The sequence below is a fragment of the Musca autumnalis genome, unplaced genomic scaffold (assembly GCF_047663935.1).
Source record: "Musca autumnalis isolate F117 unplaced genomic scaffold, ASM4766393v1 scaffold_4, whole genome shotgun sequence".
Lineage (NCBI taxonomy): Eukaryota > Metazoa > Arthropoda > Insecta > Diptera > Muscidae > Musca > Musca autumnalis.
The window spans coordinates 52,414,586-52,433,256 of NW_027411977.1; the positions used below are offsets into that span (position 1 = coordinate 52,414,586).

General features: G+C 36.0%; 1 protein-coding gene across 3 annotated transcripts in view; it reads right to left on the bottom strand.

Moving 5' to 3' along the window:
• The window catches only part of shep (RNA binding motif single stranded interacting protein alan shepard), a 1,233,958-nt gene that overhangs the window by 89,676 nt on the left and 1,125,611 nt on the right, over window positions 1–18,671 (bottom strand). For all 3 annotated transcript variants that reach the window (XM_073985862.1, XM_073985863.1, XM_073985864.1), the window contains one exon: window positions 13,117–13,364. In XM_073985862.1, coding sequence (XP_073841963.1) covers window positions 13,117–13,364 — 248 coding nt within the window. The remainder of the gene's footprint in view (window positions 1–13,116; window positions 13,365–18,671) is intronic.

Genomic DNA, 18,671 nt, shown 5'->3' on the forward strand with positions numbered 1-18,671 from the left:
TTCCTGAAAAAATAGCCTGAAAGGTGAAAAAACTCTATGACACCGTGTGTAGTGGTTGGAACGCAATATTACTCTCTAACGGATCTACCGATTCGGTCCTAAATGTGGCGTTCGTAATATTTTGTGCAAACTTAGTTCAAATTTGAAGGTAAGCCATATCGGTCCACTCCTTCCGGTACCTCCCCCACAAAAGTTCGAAAATATTCGCAATATCTCACAAACGGAGCAACCGATTTGGTCCAAACTTTATATATCGAAATATGTTGTCGAAACTTAGTTCATGTTCAAATTTTGGCCTTATTGGTCTAATCCTTGGGCTACCAACCACACAAATGTTCAACATTTTTGTTTGGTAAGGGTCCGTTCGAGAATCCTTTGAATAGTTTTACCGGGGGTTTCCTAGTGACACTGTTTACAGCGATATAATGTTTTTCGTAGGCTAGTAAGGTACAAAAGCTCTATCTATACATACCCCCGCAAGTTTTTGAGCGTTAATCCAATCTATACTTTTGTCGGTTCATACGCCCAAAATTTTGTAACACTGTGCAACACGAAAATTATTAACCATATTCTGACACCGCAGTGTGATAGAACACCACAAATGAGAAGACACGTGTCTCGCCGTTTTTCCCTATCTCATCAACTTTCGCGGTTATAGGCCTCCAAAGGTTTGAGGCTTTGATGTAGAAAGGGTCATTTAGTCAGCCCTATATCTTCCAAACCGTTAGGAAATTTGAATTTATCTCGGAGGCAAAGTTGTAGCTCTTGTCTTAAAGAACAAAAATTGTGAACACATATAATCCGTCAAGCTTCATCTGCAAGGTCAAAATCGCCATGATCAAATTTCTTTTACAATTTTTTCTCAAGTTTGGTTTACAGCTTTCAAACCGATCAAATTTGAAGCAAACAACCAACTAAAAAAATGTACATCAGATCTCAGTAAACATCTTTCTAGAATATACGAACTCTGTAGAAACGGATCTTAATGGTCAAAATAGCAAAACAATTGTGATTTTTATCCTCTTTTCTAGGATTCTGCTCCATAGATATTAAACCGTTCAAAATTCAAGAAAACAATCAACCACAATAGTGTAGCAAAGGCTTCAATAAACAACTTTCTGGAAAATATGAATATTCTAGGAATGATTTTTAGGGCTGAAATTCACGAACAATAAATTTTTTTAACATTTCCCCCTGCTCAGGTTTGGAAATAACAAACTATTAAAAACTCAAGGAAATTTGAAAGGTTTGTTATTTACGGACCTGAACAGGAAATAATGATCTAAAATAATCGAATTTTGTGCTTGAAGTATCGTTCCTAGAATCTTCATTTGTTCTAGAAACTTGTTTGTTGAAATCTAGGGTACATTTGACCATGGCGATTTTGACCTTGCAGATGAAGTTTGATGGGTTATATGTCTTCACAATTTTTGTTCTTTAAGATAAGAGCTACAACTTTGCCTCTGAGATAAATTCAAATTTCCTAACGGTTTGGAAGATATAGTCCTGACTAAATGACCCTTTTTACATAAAAGCCTCAAACCTTTGGAAGCCTATAACCGCGAAAGTTCATGAGATGGGGAGAAACGGCGAGACACGTGTTTTCTCATTTTTGGTGTTCTATCACACTGTGGAGTCAGAATATGGTTAATAAAACATGACTCAAAAAATTACACACAGTGTAATCCGCCCAAAATACATAACCTTTTTTTGGGAAAAAAAAGTATTTCAATCCACACAGGCTGAGGGTATATATCTGTCGACAAAGCCGACTGATACTTTTTTACTTGTGGATAAGTTCACTTTAAGTCCTGCTTTCGAATCAATATGAAATTTGTTGATTCAACTTGCATTCCCTGCCTCAATTACGACGGTAAACTTTTTTTCAGGGACAAGTCCATACTTCTTGTAAAAAAAAACAGCTCGAAAAGTGTAAAAATACCCTATGGCACTATATGTAGGGCTGGAGAGCACGATAACTCTCGAAATAATCAACCGATTTGGCCAAAAATTGGGCTTCGTCATATTTTGTCCAAACCTAGTTTCATTTCGAAGATGGGGAATACGGGTCCACAAGTTCCGGTACTTTCACCCAATATTTAAAAAAATTCACTAATATGATATGCACGATATCTCTTGAACGGGGCAACCAATTTGGTCCAAACTTTGGATCTCCTAATATTTTGTCTACATTCAGTTTAACTTCTGAAATGGCCCATATCGGTCCTTTCCTTAGGGTACATCCCCCGCAAAAGTTCAACATTCGTGTCGAAATGTAGTTTAGGGTCTGTTCGAAAATCCTTTGGAAATGCATACCGATGCTTCTCGATATGGTCCTGTTTACAGCGATATTATGTTTTCCGTGGACAAGTCCATGCTTCCTGGCATACTGGTCGAAAAGTTATTCGATGACCCACTGAAATGACTAGTGGGCGCCATAGCTATCGAAATGCTATGGCTCCCAAAATAAGATCTACTTCCATAATGGACTATGTTGGTACATTCCTTTAAGTACCTCCTCCTCCTCCGCAACACTTTTGAACTTTAAAATGTTTGTCGGCAAGTTCAAATGTCCAAAAAGGGTCACAAAATTCTGAAAAGACTCTTAATACATTCAATCTGTCCGTAGATGAAAATTTAAATTTACATTGACTGAGGGTATATCTCTGTCGGCAAAGTCGACTGATACTTTTTTGTTCCTATTACTCAAACAAAAATAAAAACAAACATTTTTTTCAAATTTCCCCACAGAATTGTTTTACGAATAGTTTTCTTGTCAACTTGTCGTCGTTAGCTGACTGTGGTCATGAAAATGTTGACAATCACAACTCTTCCGAGAAACTGCATCAACGAAAACTTTCCTACAATTCTCAGAAAAAAGTAATTGCAAATTGCAATGAACAAAAAAACTGTGGAGAAAAGTAATAAATAATCTTTGGCTATGGGAAATAGGGTTTAAATGTGAGGGGGATAAGAAATTGTAAATAGTAAAAGTTGAAAAAATATAAATAACGATTAGGTACACGACTATCGGTAGCCGAAATGCAAATTAACATAATTAAAATTTCAAAAATTCTATAATTTAAACAATACAATAATTTGTATACCATACACAACTATTTATGTTGGGAGTAGGGTTATACAATTTTTGCATTTTTTGCAAATATGAAAAATACCACCACATAGCAGTGTAGAGCATGGAAAATATGAACAAATGAGTTGTAACTGTTCCCCTAGCGATAAAAAATATTCCCGCACCGATTGCATCAAAATCCGATTGGATTTTCCTCAATTTTTGTAGGATTCCCCACAACAATGAGCTGGTAAAATTTTTTCTTAGATTGGACCATAAATGCAGCTTTTATGGAAACAAAAACGCGCAGGTGGCACGGGTTAACCTTAACCGATCGCCATAAAATTTCATATACATTAGAACCTCGATAAATCGAAATTATCGATAATTCGTATGAGCTGTTTGTCCTTGAAGCTATTTCTTTTGCATTTTAACCCCGCTAGATTGAATACCTCAATAAGTCATAATCCGGTACTGTATAGGGGTTTTGGGTCAAATAGACAACATTAGAGGGAGTTCCAATCAATTTTTTTTTTTGGGTCAGTCTAGTCTACATATAAATGTTTGATCAAACAAGTAAAAAAGTGTCAGTCGGCTTTGCCGACAAAGGTATACCCTCAGCCAATGTGAATTGAAACTTTCATCTACGGACAGATAGAATGTATTTAGCGTCTCTTCAGAATTTTGTGGCCCTTTTTCAACATTTGAACTTGCCGACAAAAATGTGGATTAGGAATTAACACAAATGTTGAACTTTTATGGGAAAGGTACCCTTAGGGAGGACCGATATGGGCCATTTTAGAAGTTAAACTAAATTTTGACAAAATATTAGGAGATCTAAAGTTTGGACCAAATTGGTTGCACCATTTAAGTGATATCGTCCTAACATTTTAGTGACGTTTTTTAAATATTGGGGAGAAGTACCGGAAGTTGGGGACCGGTATTGCCCCATGAAACTAAGTTTGGATAAAATATGACGAAGACCAAATGTTGCACCAAATCGGTAGAACAGTTCGAGAGCCACATATGGTGACATAGGGCTTTTTACACCTTTCGGGATGTTTTCCCAAGAAATATGGACCTACTCCTGAAAAAACTTTTACCATCGTGCGAATGCAAATCGCTTCAACAAAAATCTAAGTGATTCGAGAGCACGTCTTAAAGTGAACTTATCCGAAATTTTGTGTGGGAGGTACCCAAATATAGTCCATAAATATGCACAAATATAGTCCATATTCGAACCTGATCTATATCTGGTAGATATATTAGGATGTGCAGAGTATGGATTACATCAGTCGTGCGTATATTTTTCCGAAGATTTTTGAAATTTTGTGAGGGAGGTACCTGAAGGAGTGGACCGACATGGTTTATCTTCGAACTTAAACTATGTTTGGACAAAATATTACGAAGGCTAAATTTTGGACCGAATGGGCAGATCCGTTGGAGATTTATCTTGCGCTCCAACCACTACACACGGTGTCATAGGGGGTCTCAGGAAGTATGGACTTGCCCCTTATGTTGCTACAACAAAAATCAAAGCGATTCGAGAGCAGGTCCTAATCTGAACTTTTCCGAAATTTTGTGTAAGAGGTACCCGAACGAGTGGACCGATTGAGTCCATATTTAAACTTCATCTAAGTCTGGTAGAACTTTCACGATGTACAAATTGTGGACCAAATCGGTTAATCCCTTCAAGAGTTATCGTGCGCACAAATTTTCCGAACATTTTCGAACTTTTGTGGGGGAGGTACCGGAAGGGGTGGACCGCTATAACCCATCTTCGAACTTGAACTAAGTTTGGGCAAAATATTACGAAATCCAAATTTTGAACCGAATCGGTTGCTCCGTTCCAGAGTTATCGTGCGCACCAGCCAGCCAGACAGACGGACGGACATGGTTAAATCAACTCCAAATTGTCTGAAACACATTTCGTCCAAACATACTTGGGGTCTAAAACCATTATTTCGATGAGGCACATTTTGCCCGTATGAAAGTATATATACCCTCGTTAGCATAAATGCTGAAGGTATAACAAGTAAAAAAGTGTCAGTCGACTTTGCCGACAGATATATACCCTCAGCCAATGTGAAGCGAAACTTTCACATCCGGACAGATCGAATGTATTTAAGGTCTCTTCAGAATTTTGTGGCCCTTTTTGGACATTTGAACTTGCCGACAAAAATGTGGATTAGGAATTAACTGCACTAAGACACAAATGTTGAACTTTTGTAGTGCAGGTACCCTTAGGGAGGACCGATATGGCCCATGAAACTAAGTTTGGATATAATATGACGAAGACCAAATGTTGGACCAAATCGGTTGAACAGTTCGAGAGTTATCGTGCTTTGCGACCGCCACATATGGTGACATAGGGGTTTTTACACCTTTCGGGCTGTTTTCCCAAGAAATATGGACTTGCCCCTGAAAACACTTTTACCGTCGTAATGAAGGTAGCGAATGCAAAACGCTTCAACAAAAATCAAAGTGATTCGAAAGAAGGTCTTAAAGTAGACTTTTCCGAAATTTTGTGTGAGAGGTACCAGAAGGAGTAGACAAATATAGTCCATATTCGAAAGTGATCTATATCTTGTAGATATATTAGGATGTGCAAAGTATAAATTACATCGGTCACTCCCATCAAGAGTTATCGTGCGCAAAAATTTTCCGAACATTTTGTAGTTTTTTGGGGGAGGTACCTGAAGGAGTGGACCGATATAGCCCATCTACGAATTTAAACTATGTTTTGATAAAATATTACGAAGGCCAAATTTTGGACCGAATCGACAGATCCGTTCGAGAGTTATCTCGCGCTCCAACCACTACACAAAGTGTCATAGGGGCTTTTTGCACCTTTCCGGCCATTTTCTCAGGAAGTATGGACTTGCCCCTAATGAAACTTGCACCGTCGTATGGGAGGAAGTGAATACAAGTTGTTGCAACCAAAATCAAAGCGATTCGAGAGCAGGTCCTGAACTGAACTTTTCCAGGCAGGTACCCGAAGGCGTGGACCGATTGAGACCATATTGGAACCTCATCTAAGTTTGGTAGAAATATCACGATGTGCTAAGTATGGACCAAGTCGATTTTCCCTTCAAGAGTTATCATGCGCACAAATTTTCCGAACATTTTGGAACTTTTGTGGGGGAGGTACCGGAAGGAGTGGACCGATATAGCTCATCTTCGAACTTAAACTAAGTTTGGACAAAATATTACGAAAGCCAAAATTTGAAGCGAATCGGTTCATCCGTTCGAGATTTATCGTGCGCACCTGCCAGACAGACATACGGACGGACATTGCTAAATCAACTCGAAATTGTCTGAAACACATTTCGTCCAAACACACTTGGGGTCTAAAACCATTATCTAAAACCATTATTATAAACTAAAATCAATTTTTCTTTATAAAAATCATCAAACGGCTTTCGGTTCGAGTACTTTTTTCACCGAATATACCTAAAAACCCTCCCCTTAAAAAGCATCCTACCATGAAAAAAAACAAAGAAAATGAAAACATGTTAGAAAGGGGTTAAGTTCGGACGAGCCGAACTTGTTATACTCTCCACCACGAGTTGTTGTTATACCCTAAATACCAAATTTCATCAATTTCGGTAAAACATTCAAAATACCGAAATTCGGAGATACCGAAATTGTTCAGTCTTTCAGTGGGATTTGGACATCACAACCTTCACAATTACGGAAATCGGGAGGTACCGTTCTATGGAGACTATATCGAAACGTGAACCTATACCGACAAATTTCAGTCGGGAAGGTTTTTACCTTCAACGCAGTCTACATGCCAAATTTCAGCCATTTCATTGGGTTGTTGCGACCACAAGTTTCAAAATACCGAAATTCGGGAGGTACCGTTCTATGAGGGCTATATTATTGGTGGAATATTGAAGCCACAACCATCAAAATACTGGAAATCGAGAGGTACAGTATGAAGGCGTGGACCTATAACGACAAATTTCATATGGAAAATTTTTTACCCCAAACGAAGTCTAAATACCAAATTTCAGCCATCTAGGTGGAATATTGAGGCCACAACCTTCAAAATACTGGAAATCGAGAGGTACAGTTCTATGGAGGCTATATGAAGGCGTGGACCTATACCGACCAATTCCATATGGACAGTTTTTAACCTCAAATGAAGAATAAATACCAAATTTCAGCCATTTTGGGGGAATATTGAGGCCCCAACCTTCAAAATACCGAAAATCGGGAGGTACCGTTCTATTGGGGCTATATTACGGCGTAGACCTATAACAGCAAATTTTATAGGGAAAGTTTTATACCCCAAATGAAGAGTAAATACCAAATTTCAGCCATTTCGTTATGTTATTGTGGTCACAATCTTCAACATACCGAAAATCGGGAGGTACCGTTCTATTGGGGCTATATGAAAGCGTGGACCTATACCGACAAATTTCATATGGAAAGTTTTTAATCCCAAATGAAGAATAAATACCAAATTTCCTCCATTTCCGTGGAATATTGAGGCCACAACCTTCTGGAAATCAGGAGATACCGTTCAATGGGGGCTATATGAAAGCGTGGACCTATAATGACAAATTTACCATACTTCTTCCTTAAATATTAACATTATGCAAAAAAGGAACATGTTTTCTATTGGATAATCAAAAATGATTTTAAAATTCACAAAAATTTAGCGATTCTATCGGTTAATTTAAATAGGTTCCTTGAATTTAGGTACAAAAATCATAATATAACTAAAACAAGATACGTTTAGGATAATATTTGATTTTAACTAGACATTATAGTGAGCTATATCTATAGTTGAAAGAATTTAAGTTAAACATGACAAATTGCTAACATTAACCCACCACGACCCCATCATGGCGTATGCGCCCCACCCCTTACAAATTTCATAATATTAATTTATTGACATTTGCAATTGCTTTTTTCATGCGAATTATTGGGATTTATATTCCTCAGTAGTTGTCTTCTAATGGTATAAAATGTGTTTTTGATATCACAAAAGGTAAAGAAGATATCGCAAAAAATACGTACCATAATTATTTTTTCTAATACCCTGAAAACACAAAACCGCGTGCGTCCGCTATCATACCTATGACACAAATGCCAACTTTTGGGAGATGATAGATCTTCATTAAACTCACAATTTTGCCTTTAACGGATTTTTTCTAGCGTTTGTATTTTGCGAGAAAATCGGCGCTGGCGTAGCCGCCCCAGTGGCGAAGGCGCCCCATGTTACCATAAATACTTTTTAGGGTATCCGATGAATATTTCGATGCATTACAAGCGCAATGACAAATTTATTTATACCCTCAATACTATGGTGGAAGGTATAACAATCCCCTCTAAAGTCCCGCAAACGTTTTAAGGACCATGATCTGCGAATCTGCACCTGGAATGTTCGCACTCTTTATAGAGAAGGTGCTGTTCACGCATAGATAGATGTAGTTGAAAAGTACAAGACCGACATTACTGCCATACAGGAAATACGATGGATTGGCTAAGGCGTCACAACAACACCTAAATGTGACGCACTGTATTATAGCTGCCATGACATAAAGCATGGGTTTGGTTGCAGATTTGTAGCTGGTCGGAAGTTAAAACAGCTGGTCTCCAGTTCCACCATAGTGAACGAAAGATTTGCAACAATTCGAATAAAAGCAGAATTCTTCAACATGAGCTTTATTGGCGCTCATTCTCCCACTGAAGAAAAGGACAAACAGACCAAAGATATATATTTACGAGCGCTTAGAAGAAACATATGACCGTTGCCCAGCCTATGACATTAAAATTATACTAGGCGATTTTAATGCCAACAATGGAAAGGAGAATATCTTTGGCCCAACAGTCGGGAAATTCCATCTCCACAGTGAAACATCTGACAATGGTATGAGGCTGATAGACTTTGCAGCTGCAAAAAACATGGTAGTTAGCAGTACCAGATTTAAGCATCTCGATATTCATAAGGGCACCTGGCTGTCGCCAGATCAAAGAACAAGAAATCAAATTGATCACGTTGTTATAGATGGAAGACATGCATCAAGTGTGTTGGATGTACGATCGTTCCGAGGTGCAAACATAGACTCGGACCACTACCTTGTTGCGGCAAAGGTACGTACCAGATTAAACGTAGCAAACAAAGTGCGAAGAGACACAACACGGAAGTTTGACATCGGTAAGCTGCAATCACAACAGATAGCCACAGCATATTCCACTCAACTGGCCCAACTGCTTAATCAAAGCACTCCTCGTCCCGATAACATATCAGAACAATGGCAAAACATTGCTCACTCCATGCAAACAGCCGCAAAATCAGTACTTGGATACCAGAGACCTTCACCAAGGAATCCATGGTATGACCAGGAGTGTCGTGCTGCTACCGAAGAGAAAAATGCGGCATATAGGGCTACTTTACAATCAGTAGCAACGCGTAGCGCACGAGAGAGGTATCGGGAGAAAAGGAGAGAGGAGAAACGTCTTTTCCGCAGGAAAAAGAGAGAGATGGAAAAGAGGGAGTGTGAACAAATAGAGATGTACAGGAGACAGAATGAAGTCCGAAAATTCTACTAAAGAGTGAAACATCAAACTGATGGCTTTGGAACTGGCACATCCTCCTGTAGAGACCAGCAAGGTAATCTGGTAACTGATACAGATAGTGTGCTAAGGACATGGAAAGAGCATTTTTCCAAACTGTTGGTATCCAATAGTAGCGGAGTCAACGAAGATACCACAGAGCCAATCCAAGAATACGGTATTGAATGTATACCACCCGGCCAAGATGAGGTAAAGACAGCAATAAACCGGCTGAAGAATAATAAGGCAACAGGAGCTGATGGCCTACCAGCCGAGCTGTTTAAAACCGGAGGCAACACGCTGATAAGGTGTATGCATCAGCTAGTTAGCTCCATCTGGCAGGAAGAGCGCGTACCCGACGATTGGAACCTGAGCATCCTGTGTCCCGTCCATAAGAAAGGAGATACGACTTTATGCTCCAACTACAGGGGCATAAGTCTTCTCCCTATCGCATACAAGATAGTGTCAGGGATATTGTGTGAACGACTAAAGCCCATGGTCAACAAAATAATTGGACCATACCAATGCGGCTTTAGACCTGGCAAGTCCACCATTGACCAGATATTTACCCTGCGCCAAATCCTGGAGAAGACCCAAGAGATGCAGATCGACACCTACCACCTTTTTGTCGATTATAAAGCAGCCTCCGACAGCCCGCTACGTTCAAAGGTATTCCAAGCAATGTCTGAATTTGGTATCCCCGCAAAGCTCATTCGGCTTTGTAAAATGACTCTAACTGACACAAGATCTTCAGTTAAAATAGGAAAGAACCTCTCCGAGGAGTTTTGTACCAAAAGAGGTTTCAGGCAAGGAGACAGCCTTTCGTGTGACCTTTTCAACATACTGCTAGAAAAGGTTATACGAGAGGCAAACGTCAAAAGAAGTGGCACAATCTACACCAATAGCCACATGTTACTTGCTTATGCTGATGATATAGACATCATGGGACGATCAGTAAAAGAAGTAACCGATACCTTTATGAAGGTCGAAAAAGAATCTGCTAAAGTGGGTCTGGCGGTAAACGGCGAGAAGACCAAGCTGATGGAGTTGGTTCCTATCACCAACTGTTGAAGTTGGTTCCTATAATTTTGAGGTAGAAAAAGACTTTGTATACCTCGGCACCGCCGTAAACACAACAAACGACATCAGTTGTGAAATAAAAAGAAGAATTGTATTGGCCAACAGATGCTACTATGGCTTAAGTAAGCACTTTAAAAACAAAGCCACAACTCGTCAAACAAAAATAACGCTTTACAAAACACTAATGTATGGGTCCGAAGCCTGGGTACTTGCGCAAGCAGATAAGGCAGTGCTTGGCGTGTTTGAGAGAAAAATTCTTCGAAAGATCTACGGACCGATCTGCGTTGACGGTGAATATCGACGTCGTATGAACCACGAGCTGTATGTGCTATACAAGGACATCAATATAGTTAAACGTATCGAGATGCAGCGATTGCGTTGGCTAGGCCATATAATAAGAATGAGCGATGATGAACCCGCTAAAAAGGCGTATAAATTCGAGCCACATGGCGGTGCACGCAGAATTGGCAGGCCAAAGAATAGATGGTGCAAACAAGTGGATGATGAGATGACAAGGCGCGGTATTCCAGAGTGCGAAGCAACAAATAGAGAGAATTGGAGATCTTTTCTTAGTTTGGTCTATGGAACAAATGTTCTGTAATGGGCCAGCTAAGTAAGTAAGTAAGGCTGTCTTCAGATCAAAAAAAAAAAAAAAAAAAAAAACAAAAAAAAAAATCAAATTGATCACATGGACGATATTTATAAGGGCACTTGGCTGTCTCCAGACCAAAGAAGAAAAAAAGAAATTCAAATTGACCACGTTGTGATACATGGATGACATTCATCGAGCATGTTGAATGTACATTCGTTCCGAGGAGCAAACGCACTTGTTGCAGCAAAGGTTCCTACCCGGTTAAACGTTGCAAATCAATGATTGGTATTGTTCGCGTAAACTCTACCTTCTTTATAAAGAGTGCGAACATTCGTCAACTTCAGAGGGATCTGTTTTTCTTTTCTATCATGGTTGCCACTGTTGTGCTATGGTATACACGCCCGCCGTACACGCTGAAAGTCGTGGGTTCGATTCCCCGGCCAACCAACATCAAATTTTCAACGGTGGCAAAACACCCCTCAGTAATGTTGGCGACATTTCCTAAGTATTTCAGCTATGTAGAAGTTTTATAAGTGGTGTCTTTAGACACGCCGTTCGTCCATATCCCATATCAGTGAGCTTAATATTAATCAGGGTGCACTCATTGATATGAGAGAAGTCTCCCTTGTCCCGTCTGTGATGTATGTGCAACAATTATATATCTCGACAAAGCAACTTTAAATGGAAGGTGCTTACACCTGGGAAGTTTTTGCGTATTCTGAAACTACAATGTTCATAGGTGAGAAAAATCAAAAACCAAAAAAAAAAAAAAAATACGCCGGAGAGCTTCTTAAATAAATCGAGATTCAAGTCGGCATTTTTTTGAGGTTTTTTAGTTTTTTCACGACTTTGCTTGGAGGCAGCAAGTCCTGTCGAAATGGGACAAAAGAAAATGTTGTAGCTATGAAAATTTTCTATTTGATTGACCTTTATTATAATTTCGCATGTTTTACTGTTATTGAGACATTGAAGTTCACATTGGGACAATGCATTGACTGTATCGCCTCCTTATAAAACAATGTCATGACTGCAATTTCCCAACTTAAACTTATATATCTCGAAAATGGTACAACCTAGGAAAAAATTACGAAAGCCAATCTTATAGAGTATTTCCATAGCTACAACATTTTCTTTATCCCGTTTCGAATAAAATAAAATAAACCTAAAAATGTGAATTTTGACCGCGATTTATTTAAAAATCCCTCAGCTATTTTTTTTTCTTTCTGGATTTTTCTCACTTATGAACATTGCTGTTTCAAAATCCGCAAAAACTTCCCAGTTTTGGCGCACCATGTATGAACTTGTTTTATAAGGTAGCTTTACAGTCAATGCATTGTCCCAATTTGAACTTCTATATCTCAATAAACGTAAAACCTATGGAATTATCATAAAGGCCAATCTGGTAGAGAATTTTCACAGCTACAATATTTTTTTATTCCCATTTCGATAGGATTTACGGTTTTCAAGAAAAATCGTGAAAACCTAAAAACCCCTTAAAAATGTCAACTTGAATCGCGATTTAATTAAAAAAGCGCTCCGGCGATTCTTTTTTTGTGATTTTTCTCATCTATGAACATTGTAGTATCAGAATCCGCAAAAGCTTCCCAGGTGTAAGCACCTTCCATTTAAAGTTGCTTCAGGAGCACCGTGTTGTGTCTTAAGTTATTCAAAGTAACTACTTATATTACAGTTATTTCTGTCTGCTGAAAAATAGACAATTTTGAGTCCTACCCTTTTGGTGAACAGGTGCAATATGTATGTAGTTTATATAGGGGTATAATAATATATTGTAAATACTTACTGTGCACACATAGTAACTAAATCTTTATCGGTTGTGCCTTGTTGTAGACCTCGGATATATAAATTTGTTTTGGACAATTGTTCGCCTTGATGATTTTGTGTTGTACCATTGTTAGGACCCATTGTTGTTGTATTTGTATTGGTATTACTTAGACTAGTACTTAATGTTCCACTCTGGGATCCAGTGTTCGATGAGCTGCTTGAATTTGTATTACTTGGTGATGTTGCTGTTGGGACACGCTGACCGTACTGTAATGAGAAAGAAAATGACAACAAACAATTAAATAACAGAATATTATAAATTGGCTTCAATTACAAAGCAAATATATAAAATAAAATATATTAAACTTTTAGACACACGATGAGAGGTTTAGAAAAAAAATTATTTTAATAAAAAATGTCATTATAAACAATACTACCCTGATGAAGACTGTAGAATATTACGGTGTCTCGGACAAATGCATTTAATCTGTCCATCTTTTCAGTATTCTTTACTACTACGGCTTATATTTGTATCTATTTCGAATCACACATAATCGACCAAAGGTGTTTTAGTGGAATTGCTGTTGTTCTTGTTGTTGCCAATTTCCTTTAACTTCAACTTTTTCTTAGATTCTCGGCAATTGCTTAAAGTTATGTCCTCATATATTTTCCAATTTCATTCTTCCATTTTACATTATTTCAACTATAAACCCTTAACTCTTTGGGTCGTTCAAAAAAGCAAAAAAAAAAAAACTGCAATCACATTGGAAATATTTGTTCAAATAGCCTCCAGTCCATCCATTGCTGTTGTTACGATAATCATGTAGCATAACAGGTGCTTAATAATTCACAAATTCGCTTTTGGGCCCTTAAATCAAAATGCAAAAGAAAGGAAGAAAGAAAAAACTTCCAAAATGAAATGTTCTCAAATTTCAAATAATCCAAAAGCTTAGGATGCCGATAAGCATGAATAAAAAAAGTATGTTAATATAAGTGCCGTTTATCTGAACACATGCTGCATACATACATCTAATGAACGAACATCTGGAGCATTGAACGTGATATCTTGCTAAATGCAAGTTTTTATTGTGACTGCATGTTGCCTTCTCCCCCCAAGAATATCAAATTTTCAAATGCAGATTTCTGCATAATAATGTGTTTGTATGTATGATGTTGTTGCGCTAATTCGCAAGTCCAGAGATTATGGGCTGCTGGTAACGACCTTTTTATTATTGTTGCGGCTGTATAAATACTAACAATTATTGATAGTTTTTTTCTGCTGCTACATTCGATTTTTTTTTTCGTCATTGAAATTTTGCCAAGCAAAGATTTTTTATCCATTTTTGCTTTAAATTAATGGATTGCAAATTTAATTTATGGTCATTATAAGGAGGACAATTTACAATTTGAATTATGTGAATGCAGTGGAGACAGAGAGAGAGAGACTTTGTGTGATGATACCAAGAAATTGAGTGATTGCTATTGACCTGACAATGTTCAGTAGATCACTGTTGGGCAGAAATGCTCAGCCTCATACACAAAAGTGTAAAAAATACATGAGTCTCTCGCAATTTGCCCACCATTGCAGTAGATGTTTTTTGGACTGTTATCAGCCAAATTGCAAACTGCAATCTATAATACATTTATGTACGATACATATATTAGGGCGATGACTTTTCTCAATTTTTGTCTGTAGCAGAAACCATAGAAACGGAGTTGCAATAATTGTCAAAGCCCATATTGCCAAATGTATCACAAGTGTTATTTTAAAATCTGACAGGACCATGATGATAAAAATAATGGCCAAGCCACTTAATATAAATATTTTGCAAGTATATGCTCCTACAGCTGACAAAACCAACGAAGTAGAACTCTTTTATAATGAAATTGGTGAACTCCTTAATCTGACAAAACCACATGAAATAACCATTGTTCAGGGAGACTTCAACGCGAAGGTAGGAAGCATCGCTGTCCCAGGAACAAGTGGACAGTATGGATTGGGAAATAGAAATGAAAGAGGTGACAGACTAATAGAATTCTGCCAAGAACACCGAATGAAAGTAGCAAACACATATTTCTGCCTACCCCCCAGACGACTGTACACGTGGAAATCGCCACAAGATAGAACAGGAAACACAATTAGAAACCAAATTGATTTCATTCTCATAGATACGCGCCACTGTACGTCTATAACGAAGACCTCGACATACCCAGGAGCAGATGTTCCTTCTGATCATAATCTTCTTATGGCAAATATGTGCACAAAGATTATATCTAAATCCAAAAAAACACATCGTAAAAAACTTGATATTGGAAAACTTGCAAATCCCCTCATTAAAAGTAATGTAACGCGTAACTTAAATGTGTAACTGAACACAATTAATGCTGATGATGTTGAAAATATATGGGAAAGAGTTAAAACTACCATAAACACCATATCTCAACATGATCTGGGAAACTACACAAAACCAAAGAATAAGGATTGGATAACGGATGAAATTCTACACCTTATCGATGAACGCCGAAAATACAAAAATTCAAATTACGAACTGTATGGGAGCTCAACAGAGAAATTCAAACAGCCATACGAGCTGCAAAAACCGCTTATTTGAATAATCAGTGCGAAGAAATAGAAAGATTGAGAAACCTACACGATGATTACAACCTACACAAGAAATTAAAGAAAGCTGCTGGTGTATATCGTAAAACAACTTCTGCTGTACTATACAATGAGAGCAATGAAATAGTGACTGAAATTAGCGAGAAAAAAATAATTTCGAAAAGCTCTTTACAGATGATAAAAGATCATGCTACGAAAATCAATCCACGCAAATATTGTCTGGAACGAGCATAACGGATTCTGAAGTAGAATGGGCCATTAAATCTTTGAGGGACAAAAAAGCAATAGGGCCTGACGAGATACCTTCAGAAATATTAAAACTCATTGATGGAAACAATCTACAACTATTTACCAAACTTTTCAACCATATATATGACACAGGACAATTTCCACAAGACTGGCTGAAGTCCACGTTTATAGCAATACCGAAGAAGAGCCATGCCAAACGATGCAGTGACTATAGACTCATAAGCCTTATGAGTCATACATTAAAGATATTCCTTAAAATAATTCATAATAGGATATATGAAAAATGCGAGAAATCAATGGGAGATACAGAATTTGGATTTAAGGAAGGAAAAGGCACACGAGAAGCTTTGTTTTGTATCCAAGTTCTTATACAAAAATGTCGGGAAGTTCAGAAGGACGTATTCATATGCTTCATCGACTACGAAAAAGCCTTTGACACGGTACAACACGATAAGCTGATCGAAATAATCAAGTCTATTGGAATAGAAGACAAAGAAATAAGATGCATAAAAAGTTTATACTGGCATCAAACTGCCCAAATTGATGTCAACGGAGATACAACAGAAGAAATAATGTTGGATAACATTCGTTCGAGTTCGACAAGGATGTGTCTTATCTCCACTACTATTCAATATATACTCTGAACAAATATTTCAAGAAGCATTTTTAAATATTCAAGAAGGTATAAAAATCAGAAATAAATATATGAATAACATCCGATACGCCGACGACACCACTATTCTGGCTGATACTATGTCGGGACTACAAAGTCTTATGAACAGACTCACTGAATATAGCGAAAAATATGGGCTACAAATTAATATCCAAAAGACTAAGTTCATGGTGATTAGTAGAAAGAATTCGCAGACGGATACATCTTTAAAAATACATAACTCTACTATTGAAAGAGTAAAATGGACACATTATGAGGAATCCCAAATATAAACAACTCCAATTAATTCTCCTAGCAAATATAGAAGGTAGAAATTCCAGAGGTAGAAAAGAAACAACCTGACTCAAGAACATACAGCAATGGACCGGATATAATAACGCAGACCACCTTATCAACACATCACGAAATAGAGAACTCTTTAGTCAAATCATAAATAACATTTAATGAAAAATAGAAACTATGTAATTGTATGATCGCTAATATACGAAAATCGAATAAGCAAATAAAGAAGAAGAATGTTTCAAAATATTTTTTATTTTTTCATTATTGTTGTTTTTTTTTTCGAGAATATTTGGATTTTTCATAAAATATATTTTATTAAACGTGGATTTTTTTATTTTTTTAAAATATTTTTTTAATAAATGTGGAGTTTTTAAAATCATTCTTTATAGATTGTGGATTTCTAAAATTATTTTTGATAATTCGTGGATTTTTCAAAATATTTTTTATAATTCGTGATTTTTTAAAATATTTTTTATAATACGTGGATTTTTTAAAATATTTTTTATAATTCGTGGATTTTTCAAAGTATATTTTATAATTCGTGGATTTTTAAAAAAAAAAAATATTGATCATGGATTTTTAAAAAAAAATTTATTGATCATGGATTTTTAAAAAAATATTTTTAGTAATCGTGGATTCTTCAAAAATATTTTTTATTAATCATGGTTTGTATAAAAATATTGGTTATTAATCTGGGAGTATTTTAAATTTTTTTTCATCGTGGGTTTTTTGAAGCTTTTTATTAGTCGTCGATTTTTAAATATATTTTATTACTCGTGGATTTTTTAATATATTTTAAATTCATTGTTGATTTTTTAAAATATTTTTATTAATCGTGGATTTTTCCAATTTTTTATTAATCTACCATTAAAAATTTTTTATTAATCGTGGAGTTATTTAAAAAAAATTATTAATTGTCGATTTTAAAAAAAATATTTGTATAAATCGTCAAGTTTAAAAAATATTTTATTTAATCATGGGTTTTTTTTAAATATGTATTTAATTGTAGGTTTTTTAATATATTTTTTTAATTGTGGATTTTTTATAATTTTTTATTAATATGGATATTTTAAAGACATCTTTTTAAACATCGTGGCCTTTCATTTTTTTTATAAATCGACGATTTTTGTAAAATATTTTTTAACGATCGTGAATTTTTTAAAATATTCTTTGTTATTCACGTATTTTTAAAAAATATTTTTTATTCGTATTTTTTTTTGAATATTTTCTATCCTAGATTATTTCAATTTTTTATTAATGGTGGATATTTTAAAAATATTTTATAATAATCGTGGATTTTAATTTTTATTAGTCGAGGACATGTTTAATTTTTTATTACTGGTATTTTTGTCTTTTTCAGAAATATTAGGATTTTTCCAAGAGTATGTTTTTATTATTCGTGGATGTTTTTCTTTTTTAAATAATTTTTATTAATTACGGAATTTTTAAAATTACTTTGTGCATTTTTTAAAAATAATTGTAATTGTGGATTTTTAAAAATATTTTTCATAATTTGTAGATTTTTAAAAATATTTTTTATAATTCGTGGATTTTTTAAAAACATTTTTATTGATCGCGGATTTTTAAAAATATTTTTAATAATCGTGGATTTTTTAAAAATATTTTTTATCAATCTTGGTTTTTATAAAAATATTTGTTATTAATCTTCAATTTTTTTATATTGTTTTTAATATCTTTTATTAATCGCGGAGTTTTAAAACAAATGTTAATTAATCGTGGATTTTAATTA